Raw genomic sequence first — 20,192 nt, forward strand, 5'->3', positions numbered from 1 at the left:
GACTCCGTCTCAAAAAAAAAAAATAAAATAAAATAAAATAAAATAAAATAAAATAAATAAATAAATAAATTTATTTTTGAGAAGGAGTACGCTCTGTCGTCTAGGCTGGGTGCGGTGGCATGATCTCGGCTCACTGCAACCTCTGCCTCCCCGGTTCAAGCGATTCTCCTGCTTCAGCCTCCCAAGTTGCTGGGGTTACAGGCGCGCGCCACCACAACCGGCTAATTTTTTTGTAGAGATGGGATTTCACAATGTTGGCCAGGCTGATCTCGAACTTCTGACCTCAGGTGATCCGCCCGCCTCGGCCTCCCAAGGTTCTGGGATTAGAAGTGTGAGCCGCCCCTCGCCGGTTGAACATCTGAAGCTTCTAAAGCGAACTCTTAGGTTTCATTGGCACGAGGGGCTCGAACCAGGTCAGCCTTCCAGGCGTCAGTGCCCAATGCTTGGCATCTACTGACAGAAACCAGGAATGAGGGGCTGGAGGCGGAAACAGCTTGAAGAAAGAGGTAGAGGCCAGGGAGTGAAGACGGTGTCTCCTTTTCCTGGAAGTTGGTACTTCAGGCAGAAGGAAATTGGATGAGCTTCCAGAACACTCGGGGGGCCAGGTGGCCCCGATCCCACCTCCACTGCGGAGACGCGGCCCCTTTAAGGCTCCCGGAAACGGTCCCACAGGACCGGAAGTGACCCTCTTTATTTCTCTGCCTCACGTGGTGCGGGCAGGAAGTGACGCGCGTGGCCCGGGAGCTGCGGACGCAGAGGCCGACGGAGCTGGAGTCGCGGACGCCGCGGGGTCTCCGGGACAGGTGACCGGGGGGAGGGGGCCGGGAGCGCGCCCAGAGAAGGCGGGGCCTGAAGCTCCACGTGGCGGGGAGCGCGAACAGGCGTGGGCGGGGTGGGGAGCCGCCGGCGGGGGCGGGGTCGGAGTACTCTGCGGGGGGCGGGGACAGGACGCCCACATGGGAAGCTGGAGGGGCGCTGGCGCGGCGGGCCGTTGCGGGGGGTGGGTAGGGCTGGGGCGAGGCGGGGCGGGGCCCGAGCCTGGGCCGGCGGCTGTGGGCGGGGCCTAAAAGTTGTGGCTGGGCCGTGGGCGGGGCCATATGTTGCTTGGACAGCTGTGTGGCGGGGCTCCGATGCCCGGCGGAAGCGCTGTGGGCGGGGCCAGAAAGTTTTGCCTGACTGGAAGTGGGTCCAGATTGTTGGCCGGGACGTTGGGGGCGGACCCAGAGGCTGACGCGTGCCGGGGGCGGGGCCACTTTATAGTGGGGAGCCAGGGGGCGGGGCCAGGGAGCTGGCGGGGAATGCTAGGGGTGGAGCCAGAAAGTTTCGTCTGAGCCACGAGCGAGGCCAGAGCGTTGGCGGGGAAGCGGGGAACTGAGCCAGAACCCTGGGGAAGCCACGGGTGGGGCCAGATGCTGACGTAACGAGGTGTGGGCGGGAGTAAGGGGGTGTGTCCAGGAAGTTGGCCAGGCCAATCGGAGGCGGGGCCAGAGGGTTGACTGGGAAGGCCGGAGGCGGGGCTGGAATAATAATAATAAGAGATGGGAGGGGCGGGTCTGGACTGTTGCCTGAGAGAAAGTCGGGAGGGGGGCTAGATTAATGGCCCATGGGTTGGGGCGGGGCTAGAGCGGTCTCCAGGATGTCGGGGAAGTGGCCCTGGCATTCCCAGCTGGATTGAGGCTGGAGCTTTGCACAGAAAATCTGGGGCGGGCCTGGGTATTTTTATCCTTGTTGGGGCTGGTGGAGTATTCAGTGGGGCAAAAGGCCAGTTCCAGGAAGCCTCGCCAGTGAGTTCTGGGCCTCTGTACAGAATTCTTTCGGGGGAGGCGGGAGGCTGTTGAGCTTCCTCAGGGTGCTGAAGACCGGGACTAGGAAGTCCCTGGGGAAGGTGTGGGCTTGGCGTGTTCTCTGAAAACTTGGGCAGCCAATAAGAGTGGGGTTCAGACTTTCTTTGAGCGTGGGATTAGGAATGTTTCTGAACCTTACCTGGCGGAGCTAGAATATTCGCCTGAATATGAGAGGCACCAGGATGAGCACAGGGAGGTGGGTCTGGAACTTTCTTGTGTAGGCTGGTTGGAGGGGTTGTAGTTGGAACTCTCGATAGGGAACCGGGCTAGCACTCATACCACAGGGTATGCAGGCTGGACTAGAATCTGCGTTTGGAGGAGAGCAGTGTTGGATACTTAAGTAGTGGGTGGGGGCCAGAATATCCCCAAGGTGGGTTTCACTAGATTGTTTACATGGGAACTGGGTGAGTCCACAAAGATCATGAAAGGGCTGAGTCTTAATTTCTTTCTTTCTTTTTTTTGGGGGGGACGGAGTCTCGCTCTGTTGCCCAGGCTGGAGTGCAGTGGCGCGATCTCGGCTCACTGCAAGCTCTGCCTTCCCGGGTTCACGCCATTCTGCTGCCTCAGCCTGTAGCTGGGACTACAGGTGCCCGCCACCACGCCTGGCTAGTTTTTGTATTTTTAGTAGAGATGGAGTTTCACCATGTTATCTAGGGTAGTCTCGATCTCCTGACCTTGTGATCTGCCCATCTCGGCCTCCCAAAGTGCTGGGATTACAAGCGTGAGCCACCACGCCCGGCCTGCCTGGCTAATTTTTTTGTATTTTTTTTTTAGTAGAGATGGGGTTTCACCCTGTTAGCCAGTATGGTCTCGATCTCCTGACCTCGTGATCCGCCCGTCTGGGCCTACCAAAGTGCTAGGATTACAGGCGTGAGCCACCTCACCCGGCCCATCTTAATTTCTATGGAGAAAATAGAGCTGGCAGTTGAAGGGAGGGAGAGTGAGGGCTAGAATTCTCTTGCGGTACAGGTTTTTTTTTGTGTATGGCTGTGAGGAGCCCCCAGTATGTTAGAGGACGAAGTAGATTGGGGGGCCATTGGCCTTAGTCCTTCTTTTTCCTCTGCTCCCAGGAACCCTCAGTGCTGTGTCTAGATTCTGCAGGGGAGGTTTGCTGGGACCTTGACCCCACCAAGCCAGCGAAATGGTGAGGCTGAAAGTGGGTCTCTAGAATCTCAGTTTTGGGGAAGGGGGCTTGGGAGGATGGGATCCAGGGGGGCAGACTCTCAGACCCCAGGGAAAATCCCTGGTATGGATGGAGGTTTTTCCTTCCATCCCTCAACTGCCTCCCGGTCTCAGGCAGCCACACTCGATTTGAAATCAAAGGAGGAGAAGGATGCTGAGTTGGACAAGAGGATCGAGGCTCTTCGGCGGAAGAATGAGGCCCTCATCCGGCGCTACCAGGTGCCCTAGCCCCGCCCTGGGAGACCCCATCCCCTCTCTTCCCCGCAGTGAGTTTTTCTCACCTCTCCCTTACAACCTTTTCATGGCTCCCCATCACTGTCAGGATAAAAGCCAAAGGCCTTAGCCTGACATCCCTTCTTTCATTCCATTATTCATTCATTCATTCATTTGTTCACAAGTATTCCCCAAGAGCTTTACCATACCAGCCCCGGTGCTGAGTGGTGCTGGGGATACAGCTGTGACTGAGACAGACCCAGGCCTACCCCTCCAGGGTCCACCGTCTAGTCAGGGATGTCCCAGAGCGGACAAGTCTGGAATCAGGAAATCCAGGGGTCTGTGGGAGTCCGGAGGAGGCTCCTCCCCAGCCTTGGGGATATCAGGAAGGGTTTCCTGGAGGAGTGGACTTTGAGGCTTGAGTGGTGAGTAGACAATAACCCGTTGAGAAGGAGAGGGGAACATGTTTCAGGCAGAGAGAACAGTTTGTGCAAATGTTGGAAGCGAGAGAGAGCTTGGAGCTTCAAGTTGGAGGGTTGGTTAGGAGAGAATTGACCTGGGCAGGTCAGCAGGGACTAGGCTGTGCGGGGCCCTGAATGCCACCAGGCTGAGTTTGAACTTTGTCCTGAGGGTGCTGGGGAACCAGGGAGAGCCTTGAGCAGGGGTGGGACCCGTCAGAATAGTTCTTTAGGAAGATGCCTCTGGGTGCTGTGTGGTGGTGGGTGGGAGGAGGTGATACTGGAGCCCAGTGACCGAGGAGGAAGCTGGGGCTGGAACCCTAGTAGGAGAGGAGGTACCTGGCTCAGGGCAGGGCTGTTGAGAGGAACTCAGTTAGTAAAGAGCAGTTGGGGGCAGGGGGAGGAAGAGGGAGGATTTAGGACAAGGCCGCTGAGTAGGTGGTGTGGCTGTCCCTGAGATGGGATCTGGGGGGAGGCATGGGTTTCATTTATTCATTCTTCATGAACTCATTCATTTTATAAAAGGCATATTGAATTTCCCTTGTGGGCCAGGCAAAGTTCTAGACTTGGGATACATGTCAGTGACATACATCACTGAAAGCGGACCGACATTCCTGTTCCCAGGCAGATTCTGCTGTAGTGGAGGAAGCAGACAGTGAGCAAGACGCACACGGTGCTGGGTGCAAATGGGATGAGATCAGAGAGGGTGGCAGGGAGCTGGTTTCCATAGGGTGCTCAGGGAAAGCCTCACCAGAAGGCAGCATTGGAGCAGAGACCTGCAGGAGGTGAGGGGTTGGAAGATCGCTGGGAAAAGTGTTCCTGGCAGAGGGAGCCGCTGGTGCAAAGCCCCCGAGGCAGGTTTGAGCTGGATGTGTTCTGCGAATAGCAAGGAAGCCAGAGTGATCTCGGGGCAGAGGGTGAGAGACGAGGTCAGGGAGGTACCAAGGCCAGACCCCACGGGTCCCGCAGGATGTGGGGAAGGCTGTTACTCAGAGATGGGCACTACGGGAGCGTTTTGAGTGGGGCAGCAATGTGATGGGGTTTGAGGGATATGAGTGGCCTTCTTGTCCAGAGCCCAGGAGAGAGGCCTGGGCTGGGGCCAGACTTAGTCGGAGATCAGGGGTCTGTGGGAGGCTGTCTGGCGGTCAGGGCACCTGACGCTTCCCTACCCCGGGTGTCTGTTCCTAGGAGATTGAGGAAGACCGTAAGAAAGCTGAACTTGAGGGAGTCGCGGTCACAGCTCCCCGAAAGGGCCGCTCAGTGGAGAAGGAGAACGTGGCAGTGGAGTCGGTGAGCTTATCACTGGGGTTAGGGATCGTGGGGATGGGGAGGGGCAGAGGGTTGAGGCCTGGGACCCAGGAGCCCCCAGCTGTCCTGCACCAGTGGGTGGCCTCCATCCTGGCCGCATGCCTGCCTGCCCCAGTGACTGTATTTTCCCCATCTCCCCTCTTCCAGGAGAAGAACCTGGGTCCTTCCCGGAGGTCTCCTGGGACCCATCGGCCCCCAGGGGCCAGCAAGGGGGGCCGGACTCCTCCACAGCAGGGAGGCCGGGCTGGCATGGGCCGAGCATCGCGCAGCTGGGAGGGCAGTCCTGGGGAGCAGCCTCGAGGAGGAGGAGGTGGGGGCCGTGGCCGGAGGGGCCGGGGCCGGGGTTTCCCTCACCTCTCTGGAGCTGGAGACACCTCAATCTCTGACCGTAAATCTAAGGTAGGAGCTAGGCAGCACCTGGAGCCCTGGCTGAGGTTCTCTGTTGTCTGTTTCTGTCTGTTTCTCCTCTCAAATGCACAGTTGTCCTGTATGTCCATCTTTCGGCATCTCTCTCTGAGCCTCTGCCTCTGGCTCTGTTTCTCTCTTCCTTTACCACCTCCTCCTCCTCCTGCTCTCCCTCTTCTATTTCCTCCTGTTCCTTCTCTCTCTCCTCACGCCCAGAGCTCTCATGTTACTCCTTGTCTCTTTCTCTCCTGCCCGTGTTCCCCCTCTTCTCATTCCTCCCTGCCTTCCTTCCATCCCTCTCCTGCAACACCTAGTGCTGCGTGTCCTCTGTCGCTCGCTCTTTGTCTCCCTTTTTCTGGCTTTCTGGTGCATGCTTGCCCGCTCATCCTCTGTCCCCACCTCTCCTGCCTTTCTGGCACAGTTTGTGTGTCTGGTGGGCTGTCTCTGTCTGGTGTGCTTGTGGGCACAGGCTCTGTGTGTGTGTGTCTGGTGGGCTGTCTCTGGTGTGCTTGTGGGCACAGGCTGTGTGGCATTCTGTTTCTGTGTTTGTGTTGGTCCCCGGCTTTGTTTGTGGGGAGCAGTGATCTTACTGTAACTGCCTCACTCACCCATGACGTGCAGGTCAGCGGGGTGTGAGGCGGTCTAGCTGAGTGGCGGACAGCCCACCATAGACATGGGTTGAACCTGGTTCTGTGAGTTACCTGTCCTTGGGCAGCTCATGTCCCCTGTGAGCTTCTGGTTCTGGCATTTACACGGGAATAAGAAGATTCAAAAATTAGCCGGGCGTGGTGGTGGGCACCTGTCATCCCAGCTACTTGGGAGGTTGAGGCAGGAGGATCACTTGAATCTGGGAGGCGGAGGTCACGGTGAGCTGAGATGGTGCCACTGCACTCCAGTCTGGGTGACAGAGTGAGACTCCATATCAGAAAAAAAAAAAGCTGGGTGCGGTGGCTCACACCTGTAATCTCAACACTTCAGGAGGCCAAGGTGGGCAGATCACCTGAAGTCAGGAGTTCGAGACCAGCCTGGCCAACATGGTGAAACCCTGTCTCTACTAAAAATACAAAAAATGAGCCAGGCATGGTGGCACACGCCTGTTATCTCAGCTACTCAGGAGGCTGAGGCAGGAGAAGTGCTTGAACCTGGGAGGCGGAGGTTGCAGTGAGCTGAGATCACGCCATTGTACTCCAGCCTGGACAACAAGAGTGAAATTCTGTCTCAAAAAAAAAAAAAAAAAGAATTAGACTTAAATTGGGCATGCCAAGCTGCTGTCACAGAAAGACGCCAAAAATCTCACGACCTAAGTAGAGTAGGAGTTTATTTCTCTCTTGTATGCTGAGCCCTGCAGGGAGGTGGGTGGTCCAGGGGGCGAGGCCCCGCTCCATGATGTCACTCAGGGACCCAGGTTCCTGCTTTTTTGTGTTTGAGATGGAGTCTCGCTCTGTTGCCTATGCTGGAGTGCAGTGGCGTGATCTTGGCTCACTGTAAGCTCCGCCTCCTGGGTTCACGCCATTCTCCTGCCTCAGCCTCCCAAGTAGCTGGGACTACAGACGCCTGCCACCACGCCCGTCTTCTTTTTTTTTTTTTTTGTATTTTTAATAGAGACGAGGTTTCACTGTGTTAGCCAGGATGGTCTCAATCTCTTGACCTTGTGATCCACCTGCCTGGGCCTCCCAAAGTGCTGGTATTACAGGCGTGAGCCACCACCCCCGGCCACATTTAAAATTTTTTGTAGAGACAGGGTCTTGCTATGTTGCCTAGTCTGGCCTTGAACTCCTGGACTCAAGCAATCCTCCTGCCTTGGCTTCCCAACGTTCTTGGATTAGAGGTTTAAGCCACTGTGTCAGCCTGGAGGCTGGTTTTGAACGCAGGCTCCCTCCGTCTAGTATGTATTGAAATTCCAGACCCCCACAATAGGAAAGCCAGTGCAGTATATACTGTGTTGTTTGCATAGACTAGGCCTGACCAACCAGTCTCATTAGTTCACTACTGACCTTGAGCACGGAGCATGCTGAGAGCAAATGCTCAGACACCAGCAGACCAGTCTGAGGAGAGGAGCCTCAGGCCTGCTGGGCAGCCCCTCTCCTGCACGGGCGGCCTAATAGTTCTCCCTGAAGCTGGGTATCCCTATCTTTATCCCCCCAGGAGTGGGAGGAGCGGCGCAGACAGAACATTGAGAAGATGAACGAGGAGATGGAGAAGATCGCCGAGTACGAGCGCAACCAGCGGGTCAGTGGTGCGGGTGTCCCCATGGCGGGGCCCAGCTGCCTGGGCTGCGGGGAGCCGGTGTCAATCCCCTGCTCCGCTGCCTGCAGGAAGGGGTGCTCGAACCCAACCCGGTGCGGAACTTCCTGGATGATCCCCGGCGACGCAGCGGGCCCCTGGAGGAATCTGAGCGGGACCGCCGGGAGGACAGCCGCCGGCATGGCCGCAACTGGGGTGGCCCTGACTTTGAGCGGGTGCGCTGTGGCCTTGAGCATGAGCGGCAGGTGGGTGCTGGCGGTGAGGACACCCCGGGGCTGTCAGGGCTATGATGGGGACTGCGCAGCAGGAACCAGACAGATTAGGGCCATGGGGCCTCTCCTTTTTTGTGCCGTAGCACAGGACTTTTTTTTTTCATTGAGACGAATCTTGCTTTGTCACCCATTCTGGAGTGCAGTGGCGCCATCTCGGCTCACTGCAACCTTTACCTCCCGGTTGAAGCAATTTTTCTGACTCAGCCTTCCAAGTAGCTGAGATTATAGGCGAGTATTACCACGCCTGGGTAATTTTTTCGTATTTTCAGTAGAGATGGGGTTTCACCATGTTGGCCAGGCGGGTCTTCGCAACTCCTGACCTCAAGTAATCTACCTGCCTCGGTCTCCCAAAATGCTGGGATTACAGGTGTGAGCCACCGTGCTTGGCCAGGATTTTAATTATTAAGGATTTGTGGTATGTTTTGTTTCCTGCTAAGGCAAATCTTCCCTCATTGTTAATGACATCAGCATTTATGAGGGACCTACCATGTGGCAGGTGCTGTGTGAGGGGTGGGGACCTGACCTAGAAGAGGAGGGAGGGGCAGTGTCCTTGCACTTGGTGGTCCACCCCCAAATTGTTCGTCTGTTGGTTCTTCTGTCAGTACCACGCTGCTCTAGTTGTTACAGCTTTGTGGTATGTTTGAGCGTTTTCTTGTTACTAACAGTATTTTTTTTTTTTTTGGTGACGGAGTCTCACTCTGTCACCCAGGCTGGAGTGCAGTGGCGCCATCTTGGCTCACTGCAAGCTCCGCCTCCTGGGTTCACACCATTCTCCTGCCTCAGCCTCCTGAGTAGCTGGGAGTAGCCGCACGCCCGGCTAATTTTTTGTATTTTTATTTTTATTTTTATTTTTATTTATTTTTTTTTTTTGAGACGGAGTCTTGCTCTGTTACCCAGGCTGGAGTGCAGTGGCTGGATCTCAGCTCACTGCAAGCTCCGCCTCCCAGGTTCACGCCATTCTCCGGCCTCAGCCTCCCGAGTAGCTGGGACTACAGGCGCCCGCCACCTCGCCCGGCTAGTTTTTTGTATTTCTTAATAGAGACGGGGTTTCACCATGTTAGCCAGGATGGTCTCGATCTCCTGACCTCGTGATCCACCCGCCTCGGCCTCCCAAAGTGCTGGGATTACAGGCTTGAGCCACCGCGCCCGGCCTAATTTTTTGTATTTTTAGTAGAGAGAGGGTTTCACCATGTTAGCCAGGATGGTCTTAATCTCCTGATCTTGTGATCCGCCCCCCTCAGCTTTCCAAAGTGCTGGGATTATAGGCGTGAGCCACCATGCCCAGCGGGGTAAGAGTTTTGAGGCAGAGCCCCTTCCTTGATGAGGTTTCTATTGGTGGGAGCTGAGTGAATGAAAATATAGCAAGATGTGAGGTCCTGCCAAGTGTTGTGGAGAAAAATCCAGCAGCTGAGGGGACAGAGGGATGCTACAGATCTGAGAGGGCCTCTCTGAGGAGGTGCCACCTGAGCCTACCTGGTTGTGATCTCTGCCTTGTCACTGCTTTCCTGTGTGACCCTGAGCAAGTGGATGTGCCCTGGGGCTTAGGGGTGGGGTGGGGTGTGGGACTGCGCCCTGACTCCCCCTGGGCTGGGGGGCAGGGCCGCCGAGCTGGCCTGGGCAGTGCTGGAGACATGACGTTGTCCATGACGGGCCGGGAGCGGTCGGAGTACCTGCGCTGGAAGCAGGAGAGGGAGAAGATCGACCAGGAGCGGCTGCAGAGGCACCGCAAACCCACTGGCCAGTGGCGGCGCGAGTGGGACGCCGAGAAGACTGATAGGATGTGAGTCTCCTCCCTACTGCCCTCCCTGTGTGGCACCTTGACCTTGGCCCTGACTTCTAAGTCCTGTGCCTCTCTCTGGTTTCTCCTGCTGTGTATGAGTGAGTGACTGCTATATCCTGAGATGCTGTGGACCAGCTGCCGGAGCTCAGCAGCACGGCAGCACGTGAGAGCACTTCTGGTTTTCTTTTTTTTTTTTTTTGGAGACAGAGTCTTGCTCTGCCGCCCAGGCTAGATGGAGTGCAGTGGCGCGATCTCAGCTCACTGAAACCTCTGCCTCCTGGGTTCAAGCAATTCTCCTGCCTTAGCCTCCTGAGCAGCTGGGGTGAGAGGATTTCTTCTGTATGCATGGGTGCGCTGGGCTCATCTGATCCAGGCTGGACGCTAAGCTGTGGGTCACACTGGGCTTGGCTCCTTGCGGCAGGGTGAACTCATTCTGCGCCAGGGTGTTCATTCTGCTGTCCAGGCTGAGGGCAGCAGCTGCCTGGAGAGCGCTTGCCCTGACATGGGCAGATGCACAAGCGGGCACACTTGCCAGTCGTTTTTGCCAGCACACTCCATCTCACTGGGGCGGGGAAGTAAGCTCTGCCCACTCCAGTGGATAAGAACACCGGTGGCTGCAGGGACGTCAGTTCCAATGCAGGGAGGGTGTGAAGGCTGTTTAACAGCGATTAGACCTTTGCATCCTCCTGCCAGCCTCTGACCTGTCCCCACCAACACAGATTCCTGAACGTCTTTCCATGCCCCACCGTCACCACCTTCTTCTTTTTTTTTCTTTGGAGATGGAGTCTCGCAGTGTTGCTTGGCCTGGAGTATAGTGATGTGATCTCGGCTCACTGCAACCTCTGCCTCCTGGGTTCAAGCGATTCTCCTGCCTCAGCCTCCCGTGTAGCTGGGATTACAGGTGCCTGCTACCACATCCAACTAATTTTTGTATTTTTGGTAGAGACAGGGTTTCACCATGTTGGCCTGGCTGGTCTTGAACTCCTGACCTCATGATTTGCCCACCTGAATCTCCCAAAGTGCTGAGATTACAGGTGTGAGCCACCGTGCCCGGCACCACCACCTTACCCCAGTGGCATTGTTAACCTCAAGTTTGACTCTGTCCCCCGATGCAGTCAGACTTAAAACCCTCATCACATCGTCGTCATGGGGACCAACTTCCATAGCCAAGAAGGAGAAGGTTCAGGAAGAGCCAATAAATGGCAGTATTTAAAGATCAGCAACTTTAGGTTTTACCTCATCCCCCATTCTTTCCTGTGTTGAAAGTTTTCATTCACCTATAACTTGTGTTTTGGCTTTGGCTAAGGAGAAGGATTTTGTCTGCCCGGTGGTCGGGAAGCATTCTGTTGTGGATTGTGAGCTAAGCCTGTGCAAGTGTGAGAAATATTTTGCTCAGATACTATAGCTGATCTTCCTAAGGAGGAGGCAGCTGGACTTTTGGGGAGATGTTCTCAGTGTTCACAGTGAGAAAGTATTTGTTTTTCTTGTGTGTCCCAAAAACAGTTTGCAACAAGTCTGATTAATAATGTGTGTGTGGGCTGGGTGCAGTGGCTCACGTCTGTAATCCCAGCACTTTGGGAGGCCGAGGCGGGTGGATCATGAGGTCAGGAGATCAAGACCATCCTGGCCAACACGGTGAAACCCCGTCTCTACCAGAAATTCAAAAAATGGCGGGACGCAGTGGCTCACGCCTGTAATCCCAGGACTTTGGGAGGCCGAGGCGGGCAGATCACGAACGAGGTCAGGAGATGGAGACCATCCTGGCTAACATGGTAATACCTTGTCTCTACTAAAAATACAAAAAATTAGTCAGGTGTGGTGGCGGGCGCCTGTAGTCCCAGCTACTCGGGAGGCTGAGGCAGGAGAATGGTGGGAACCCGGGAGGCAGAGCTTGCAGTGAGCCGAGATCGCGCCACTGCACTCCAGCCTGGGTGAAACAGCGAGACTCCGTCTCAAAAAAAAAAAGAATGTGTGTGTGGGCCAGGCGCAGTGGCTCACGCTTATAATCCCCACAATCCCAGCACGTTAGGAGGCCGAGGCTGGAGGACTGCTTGAACCCAGGAGGTTTGCAGTGAGCCGTTATGATGCCACTGCACTCCAGCCTGGACCACAGAGCAAGACCCTATCTCTAAGAAAAAAAAAAATGCATGGTGTCTTGCTTTCATCAGCATATATTTGAGTCCCCCCTATGTCATAGAAGGTTCTAGGTGATACAGCAGCAAACACAACATTTCTGCCTTTGTGGAACTAAGAATGTAGTGGGCAAGGTGGGTAATTAAGAGGTCTAATGTCAGGCCCGGAAGGACAATGAAGCAGAGTAAGCAGCCAGGGTGGAGATTAGAATTTTAGACTTAGATAATCTGTGTAATAATAATAATAATATTATTTTCTCTTTTTTTGAGACTGAGTCTTGCTGTGTTGCCCAGGCTAGAGTGCAGTGGTGTGATCTCAGCTCACTGCAACATCCACCTCCTGGGTTCAAGTAGTTCTCCTGACTCAGCCTCTGGAGTAGTTGAGATTACAGGTGCCCGCCACCATGCCCGGCTAATTTTTTTTTTTTTTTTTTTTTGAGACAGAGTCTTGCTATGTCACCCAGGCTAGAGTGCAGTGGTGTGATCTCGCCTCACTGCAAGCTCTGCCTCTCAGGTTCATGCCATTCTCCTGCCTCAGCCTCCCGAATAGCTGGGACTACAGGCGTCCGCCACCACGCTTGGCTAATTTTTTATATTTTTAGTAGCGATGGGGTTTCACCGTGTTAGCCAGGATGATCTCAATCTCCTGACCTCATGATCCACCCGCCTCGGCCTCCCAAAGTGCTGGGATTACAGGTGTGAGCCACCTGCGCCTGGCCTAATTTTTGTATTTTTAGTAGACATGGGGTTTCACCCTGGTCTCAAACTCCTGGTCTCAGGTGATCCACCCAAAGTGTTGGGATTACAGGTGTGAGCCACCGCGCCCGACCCTAATATTGTCTTAGCTGGGGGTTCAGGAAGGCCTCTGAGCGGAGCCCTGAAAGGAGGTGAGGGAGTGAGCCAGTGAAAAATGTGGGAAGAACGTTCCAGGAGCAGGCGCTAAGGCCCTAAGGCAGGAGCTAGGTGTGGTGGAAGAGCCTGCTTAGCTGGAGAGGCGAGAGAGACTGGTGGGAAAAGTCAGTCAGTTGGGGGTCATGTACTTGGGCAAGGGTCTGTGGTGATTCCCTCAAATTTTTGTTTTGGCACCCACATTCTGAATCTTTTTGTATTTGTCACTATGCTGTCAAATTTGTGTCTCACCTATCACCTGGTCCAATTTTTTTTTTTTTTTTTTTTTTTAGACGGAGTCTCGCTCTGTCGCCCAGGCTGGAGTGCAGTGGCGCGATCTCGGCTCACTGCAAGCTCCGCCTCCCGGGTTGACGCCATTCTCCCGCCTCAGCCTCCGAGTAGCTGGGACTACAGGCGCCCGCCACCGCGCCCGGCTAGTTTTTTGTTATTTTTTAGTAGAGACAGGGTTTCACCGTGTTAGCCAGGATGGTCTCGATCTCCTGACCTCATGATCCGCCCGTCTCAGCCTCCCAAAGTGCTGGGATTACAGGCTTGAGCCACCGCGCCCGGCCAGTCCTATTTTTTTTTTGAGATGGGGTCTCTCTCTGACACCTAGGCTGAAGTACAGTGGCTTGATCATGGCTCACTGCAGCCTTGACCTCCCAGGCTTAAGCAATCCTCCCTCCTCAGCCTTCCTAGTAGCTGGGATTACAGGCGTGCGCCACCACGCCCAGCTAATTTTTGTATTTTTTGTAGAGGTGGGGCTTCGCCATGTTCACCAGGCTGGTTTCAACTCCTGGGCTTAAGGGATCTGTCTGCCTTAGCCTCCCAGAGTACTGGGATTACAGGCTTGAGCCACCATGCCCAGCCCTGTCCTACTTCTAGTGTCCCCTGTCTGGTTGACCATCTGTCACTGATCCAATTTCTGACCCTGACCTCTCCTATCTTCTTGATCCTCTTGTTACCGTGTTCCCCTAGCTGCCCGCTCATCCGTTATCTTTCCCCAGGTTCAAGGATGGCCCAGTCCCTGCCCATGAACCATCCCACCGCTATGGTGAGTGGGTGCCCTTGGATGAGCCGAGGCTCGGTCTGGGAGTCGGGTGGTGTGTGCCACGCCTTCCCTTTCTGATGATACCTGGGTTCTGTTGCAGATGACCAGGCCTGGGCCCGGCCCCCGAAGCCCCCTACGTTTGGGGAGTTCCTGTCCCAGCGCAAAGCTGAGGCCAGCAGCCGCAGGAGGAGAAAGAGCAGTCGGCCTCAGGCCAAGGCAGCACCCCGGGCCTACAGGTGGGGCATCCCTTCTGTGGACTTGCATACCCCCAGGGCTCTCCACAGGGCGTCCTCTTCTTTGGCTTGCTGTGAAGGTGTGGGTACATCTGTCTGTCCCTGTCTTTGTCTTGGCCCTATCTCGCAGGTCTGTGGTTTGAGGGGCTTGGGATCTGGCTCTTGGTTTTACCCTCATCTGTCCCCTTTCTGCCCTTACCCGTCTCCTCTCCTGCCACCTGCCCTGCTATCTGTCTTTGACACCTGGGGACACACATCTGCCATTCCCTCAGTGCTCCAACATGCCAGGTGCTCTGGGCAGCTCCTCCCTAGGGAGGGTGGAAGCAGGAAGCCCTTCCTCCTATCTACTCTCCACCCAGGCATCACCCCTTCCCTCTGTTCCCTCTAGTGACCATGATGACCGCTGGGAGACAAAAGAGGGGGCAGCATCCCCAGCCCCTGAGGCTCCACAGCCCACTTCCCCTGTGGAGACATCCACGCAGGTGAGGCTGGGCCACGGTTCAGGGCACGGGCCTGGGGTGGGGGCTTAGGGCCTGCGCCTTGCCCTGACTTGCCTATGTCCCCAAAGCTACCCAAGATCCCAGCTCCTGCCCACCAGCCTCCTGAAGACAAGGGGGAAGAGAACGAGGGGGAAGAGGATGAAGAATGGGAGGACATAAGTGAGGACGACGAGGAGGAGGAGGAGATCGAGGTGGAAGAAGGTGATGAGGAGGAGGAACCAGCCCAAGACCACCAAGCCCCAGAGGCCGCCCCCACTGGGAGCCCCTGTAGTGAGCAGGCCCACGGAGTCCCCTTCAGTCCAGAGGAGCCCCTGCCGGAGCCCCAGGCCCCTGGCACGCCTTCCAGCCCTTTCTCACCACCCAGCGGCCACCAGTCCGTGTCCGATTGGGGTGAAGAGGTGGAGCTGAATTCTCCCCGGACCACCCACCCGGCTGGCGCCCTCTCTCCGGGTGAGGCCTGGCCTTTTGAGACTGCATGAAGCTGGCTGTGTGTGTGTGTGTGCGCACAAGTGCGCGTGCCCTGGAGGGGTGTGGCTGATGGGGGACCCTTGGGGGCTGGGCCCTGGGACCCAGTGTGTCCTATAGCCATGGTGGCTGTTGGTTGGGGGGCAGCCCATGCTCTTCTGTACGGTCATGCTCTTCTCTGGAATGCCTCCTCCCAGAGCCTGCCCCAGCCCTTCGAGCCCCCTCCCCAATAAAGAATTCACATCCTCAAATGACATTCCCCCAGGTGTGTCCTTGAACCCCCTTCAACTCCCCCTGGGCCTTCTCTCTTGGGGTAGGGAGATGTCAGGAGGGAAACGGGGCTTGACCGGGCCTCCCCTTCCCTAGGAGGTGGCCAGTCAGCCCCTGCCTCCCTGGAGAGTGGGCCCAGCCTCCCAGGAACCCAGAAAGCTGAAGAGGAAGGGTCTGAGGCAACTCCAGGTGGGGGAGTGCATGGGGCAGGGGGTGGAGGCTGCTGCTGCTGCTTTCTGTGGGGCTGAGGGGCAGAGGGCTTGGGGGAGTGGGGTGAGTGTGTGTAGGTAGCAGTTGGACCATAGAGGTGAGGTGAAAAGGGTGAGCTGGGATAGGGATTGGAGACTGGAGCTGGGTGGCAGGGGTGGGGCAAAGGGGCAACTTTATGGGCCAAGCCAATAGGAATTGGGTATGTGGGTGGAGGTTGAAGGGGGGGGTAAGGAAAGGATTAGAATTTTGGAGTCGAGCTCAGGGGTTTTGGAAAGCACTGGTTTAAGAGTAATGGGGTGTGGTCGGACACCTTGGCTCATGCCTGTAATCCCAGCACTTAGGGAGGCTGAAGTGGGCAGATCACTTGAGGTCAGGAGTTCCAGACCAGTCTGGCCAAGAAGGTGAAACCCCGTCTTTACTAAAATAAAAAAATTAGCTGGGTGTGGTGGCATGCGCCTGTAATCCCAGCTACTTGGGAGGCAGGAGGCTCGCTTGAACCTGGGAGGCGGAAGCTGCAGTGAGCAGAGATCGCTCCACTGTACTCCCACCTGGGCGACAGAGCGAGACTCCGTCTCGGAAAAAAAAAAAAAAAAGCGGGGGGTTGGTGTACTAGGGCAGGAGCTAAAGGTGGACTTCGAAATTTGAACTGGCTCCAAAAGACCAAAAAGATGTGCAAGGGCAGAAAACTGGATTTCACTGTGGCTGGGATTAGAGTTTTGAGGTGCAACCTAGTGGGGCAAATTAGAATAGAGATGCGGACCCCATCAGCATTTTGGGACCGACGAAGTGTGAGCAAGAGGCCGAGCCCCTCTCCACCTACACTTCGTAGGAGTAAGATTTCGAATCTCAGATGGCCTCCCCTCCCCGCAGAGTGGGATTAGGATTTGGGGTGCAGAGCCGAGGAAGGACTGGTTAGAATAGCAGGCGGTGGCGAAGGAAAGGGGAGGGCGGGTCCTCTAGGACTGGCTTGGTGGAGGTTGGTGAAGGCCGTGAGATGGGGCGGGGGTGGGAGAGGACAGGTTGCAGCGGTGGGTGGCACGGGGGCCTAGGCGCTCTGTCTTGGGCCACGTGTTGGTCGGGAGACAGAGCGCACCACACCCGCGTTTCCCCGATTGTAAACAGGGTTATGTTGCTGGGGGTGTTTGCTGCTGCGTGGGTCCGCTGAGATGATTAGTCTAGGCTGTGTAAACCGCTTAGCGCCAAGCCGGCTGTGGCAGGGGCTCGAACGGGGAAGGGGCGTGGCTAGGCGGGGGAGTGGTCCTGGGCCTGGGGGAAGGTAGGAAGACTAATTCCCTCCGCTGACTCAGCCCCTTCTCTCCTCAGAGGCGGGCCCCGAGGGCCAGGAGACGGCGGAGATCACCGACTTCCAGAGGGTGCGTTTCTGCAAGGTGGTGGCGGCCCCTCCGCCGCCGGGGGCCGCTCGCTGACCGCGCCCGCCGGACCGCGGCCTCCGCGCTCTGCACTAACCTCCCATCGCCTCGCTCCTCTGTCCTCTGCTTCTGCCACACTCCAGCCAGGAGAGGGTTAAATGTAAGGGGGGAGGAGCCAGGGTCTGCGAGCCGGGCGGGGCCAGGGCAGTAGTCGGTGCAGGCCCCACCAACGGGGGACGTCGCGGTACCGGGACGGCTGGGACGCTTCCGCGTTAGCCTCCCATGGAGGCCCTGGGCGGCTCGGGTTGAATCTCCCGCCTCCAGGATTGCATCCGAGGCCTGGCAGATAGCCGGTGACTCTTCCGAAGGGCTTGAATTACTCGGGCACCAGCCTTGTCCTATTAAACGCAGTGCTTCCGCTCACTCTTGAACTGTGTTTCTGGAGGGGGCAGGCTGGGTCGCTGTGCTTGGCGGGCTTTTCCGTGTTGGAAGAGGCGGGAGGAAGGAGTCTTCCTTCACTCTTCTGATCCGTCTTCCCTCCCCCCCCTCCTGCAGGCCGCCCCGAATTCCTGAAGACGCTGCTGGGAGGGGACTGAAGCTTCCCCGCCTTGATGGGGAGGGGGCGTCAGGAGGGGTTTATCTGGATTTCCAGGCTGTCTTCTCTCTTCCCCAGAGCCTAGTCTGGACCCCTTGGCTCTAGAGAGAAGACGGTGGGGGAGGAGCTGGGACAAGGGGCGCGATTGCGGTGAGGGGCGGAGTGGAACCTCGGGGCCTGAGGTTGTGCTGAGCGACCAGGAAAGGGGGCTGAGCAGACCTGAAAGGGGGCTGAGCGTGTGCTGGAGGCGGCGGGTCCCGCAGCGGCGGGGCCGGAATTCCGACAAGCGGAGTTAGGCGGGGGCGGGGTCGGCGCGCGCGGGTGGGGATCTTGCCGCGGTCATGGGGCGGGGCCATCCGCGGGGGCGTGGTCGGGTTGCCGCGCGGGAGCCCGCGGTGGAGGAGAGCAGGGACTCCGGCCTAGACTGTGGGAGCCAGAGGGTAGCGCGCGGGGCTTGAGCGCTGGAGTAGACAGTCCGACAGTCAGCGAGAGATACTGGCTGCGGCAGAGGGCGGCGTAGGGCTCCTGTCAGGGCTTGAGCGGGACGAGGGGGCGGGCTCCGAGGCGGGGTAGGCGCCTGGGCTGGATGAAGTCTGGGTGTGGGAAGAGAACCGGGTTGTGGCAGAAGCAGGCGGTGATAGAGATGATGGAGCTAAACGCGGGGGCGGGGCTGGAGCGAGGGGGCGGGGCTAACACCTCCGCCGGTAGGTGGTTGGGCGGAGGCTGGAGGGGGTGGGCCTAGGCTGCGGAGCCGTGTGGGGGCGTGACCATGCCTGGCGGGGGCGGGGTCAGAGGCGGGCGATTTAGAGCGCGGGGCGGTCCTGCGGGATGGGGGCGGGGCCTGGCGGGGGCGGGGCCTGTGCGGGCTGCGGCGCGGAGCGGAGTGGGCTGCGGGGATGCGGGGGACCAGCTGCGTGGGCGGCGGCGCCGAGAGCCCCGGCGGCGCGGGGCTGAGCGAGGGCCCACGGGGGCGTTGGCTGCGCTTGGCCCCAGTCTGCGCCTACTTTCTCTGCGTCTCGCTGGCTGCCGTGCTGCTCGCTGTGTACTACGGTCTCATCTGGGTACCCACGCGGTCCCCCGCGGCGCCCGCCGGCCCGCAGCCCAGCGCGCCGTCCCCTCCGTGTGCCTCCCGCCCGGGCGCGCCGCCTGTCCCGGCGCCCGCCGCTGCCTCCGTCTCCTGCCTCCTGGGAGTCCCCGGCGGGCCCCGATCCCAGCTCCAGCTGCCGCTGAGCCGCCGCCGCCGCCGCTACAGCGACCCTGGCCGCCGCCTGAGCCACCAGACAGCCAGAGAGACGCCAGAGGCCGCGGAGGGTCGAGGACCTGGGTAACTCTCCCTTCCACCCCAACCCGCATCGCCAGCCCTCAAGAGCTCTGTGCTCCACGCCGAGGATGCACCGTCTCCGGATGGGTCCGGCCTCCTTCCTAGTGACATCGCCCAGCGTCTCTGGAGCTGTCATCCCGCGGAATGGGGGCCCAGGGGGTGTCGGCTCGGGGCCTTGCCTCTTGCAGCTCCTCTGTGGTCAGACCGGGTCCTCCACCATCAGGAAGATCCCATCCTGAGCTCTGTCTCCTGCTCCTCCTGCTGTGGGATGCTGAGCACAGAGCCCACAGCCCATCTGCCTTCTCACCTCCCTGAATCTGTGTCCATCTGCAATAAACCACAGCCTCAGCTGCCTCGTGCTGTGTCTGTCCTGTTGTCTGCAGAGATGCCTCTCCTCCCAAGTTTGTGTGGGGAAGACCTTCCTGGGTGTGGCCTTTGTCTCTCTTGTCCCAGGTGGGCTGTTCTCCTTGCTTAAGGCGCTCTTCTCTTTTTGGTTAGAGTAGGGAGAAGAAGCTTAGCAGCAGCAGGGCCTTTGAAGGTCAGACAGTGGGAAGGGCTTCCCAGTTTTTTGTGTGCTTAGAGCAAAGGACAGATGTCTCTGGAGAGAAGCAGAGTGTCTGCCCTCGTGTTACAGCACAGGAGACAAGAGGAGGAGTGGGGTGATTTAGGACAATAGCTGGGGTTCTGGGAATTGCTGTTGGTGTAATTATCATGTCAGGGACAGAGGCTAAATAACTCAGGGATCTCAGTTGGCTGCCGAGAGGGAACGATGCTGGCCCACTTCCTGGGGTCAGAGAGATGGGAGTGGATGGCGGCGGTGGTAATGTTGCTTCTCAACCTGTCTGGAAATCTCAGAGCCAATCACCAAAGCGCTGTGCTGCCTTGGAAGACTGGTGCAGCCTCTCTGGCCTGCGGCGCTGCTAGGAAACCTAGACCAGGAAACTGAGGTCTAACTTCTGGGCAAGGAGTCCGAGGTGGGGAGGCCATGTTCCATCCTGGAAGACTGAGGCCTGGCTCTGGGCAGGGCCTGGGATCTGACATGCAAGAAACTGGTCCCTTGCCAGCCTCACGGCTTGAGCTGGAGGCCGTCCCAGGAGAGTGAAGCTGAGCCTTTCCTCTCACATTGTGGCTCCTGGAGATCTGTGGAGGTGGTTCCTTAGCAAGGTGAACTGCTCTGCTCACCTCCCCTTACCCCACCACCACTCCCCAGAGCGTGTCTGTGGACAGAAGGGGAATCCAGGAAGCCAGCACTATTTTTTTTTTTTTTTTTTTGAGACGGAGTCTCGCTCTGTCACCCAGGCTGGAGTGCTGTGGCCGGATCTCAGCTCACTGCAAGCTCCGCCTCCCGGGTTCCCGCCATTCTCCTGCCTCAGCCTCCCCAGTAGCGGGGACTACAGGCGCCCGCCACCTCGCCCGGCTAGTTTTTTTTTTTTTTTTTTTGTATTTTTTAG

The 20,192-nt window shown here is 57.5% G+C and overlaps 2 protein-coding genes across 4 annotated transcripts; both read left to right on the top strand.

The window, feature by feature from the left end:
- The first annotated feature begins 652 nt into the window (after positions 1-652).
- CCDC9 (coiled-coil domain containing 9) lies at positions 653-17,706 on the top strand. Of its 3 annotated transcripts, XM_025367520.1 has the most exons (15): positions 653-803; positions 2,915-2,988; positions 3,141-3,245; positions 4,886-4,987; positions 5,153-5,404; positions 7,556-7,639; positions 7,726-7,899; positions 9,525-9,706; positions 13,734-13,780; positions 13,878-14,013; positions 14,399-14,492; positions 14,579-14,960; positions 15,342-15,434; positions 16,779-16,828; positions 17,381-17,706. In XM_025367520.1, exons 2-15 carry the CDS (start codon positions 2,986-2,988, stop codon positions 17,396-17,398), a joined length of 1,722 nt encoding a protein of 573 aa, XP_025223305.1. In that variant the 5' UTR covers positions 653-803; positions 2,915-2,985; the 3' UTR covers positions 17,399-17,706. The 3 variants fall into 3 exon arrangements, with proteins under 3 accessions (XP_025223305.1, XP_025223304.1, XP_025223306.1); XM_025367519.1 differs by lacking the exon at positions 17,381-17,706 and having other exon boundaries at positions 16,779-17,241; XM_025367521.1 differs by lacking the exons at positions 15,342-15,434; positions 16,779-16,828; positions 17,381-17,706 and having other exon boundaries at positions 14,579-15,222.
- A 68-nt stretch (positions 17,707-17,774) lies between these two features.
- Positions 17,775-19,123, top strand: INAFM1 (InaF motif containing 1). Its single transcript, XM_025367702.1, has one exon. It carries the CDS (start codon positions 18,317-18,319, stop codon positions 18,746-18,748), a length of 432 nt encoding a protein of 143 aa, XP_025223487.1. The 5' UTR covers positions 17,775-18,316; the 3' UTR covers positions 18,749-19,123.
- Positions 19,124-20,192: the final 1,069 nt, after the last annotated feature.

The sequence above is a fragment of the Theropithecus gelada genome, chromosome 19 (assembly GCF_003255815.1).
Source record: "Theropithecus gelada isolate Dixy chromosome 19, Tgel_1.0, whole genome shotgun sequence".
NCBI classification, from domain to species: Eukaryota; Metazoa; Chordata; class Mammalia; order Primates; family Cercopithecidae; genus Theropithecus; species Theropithecus gelada.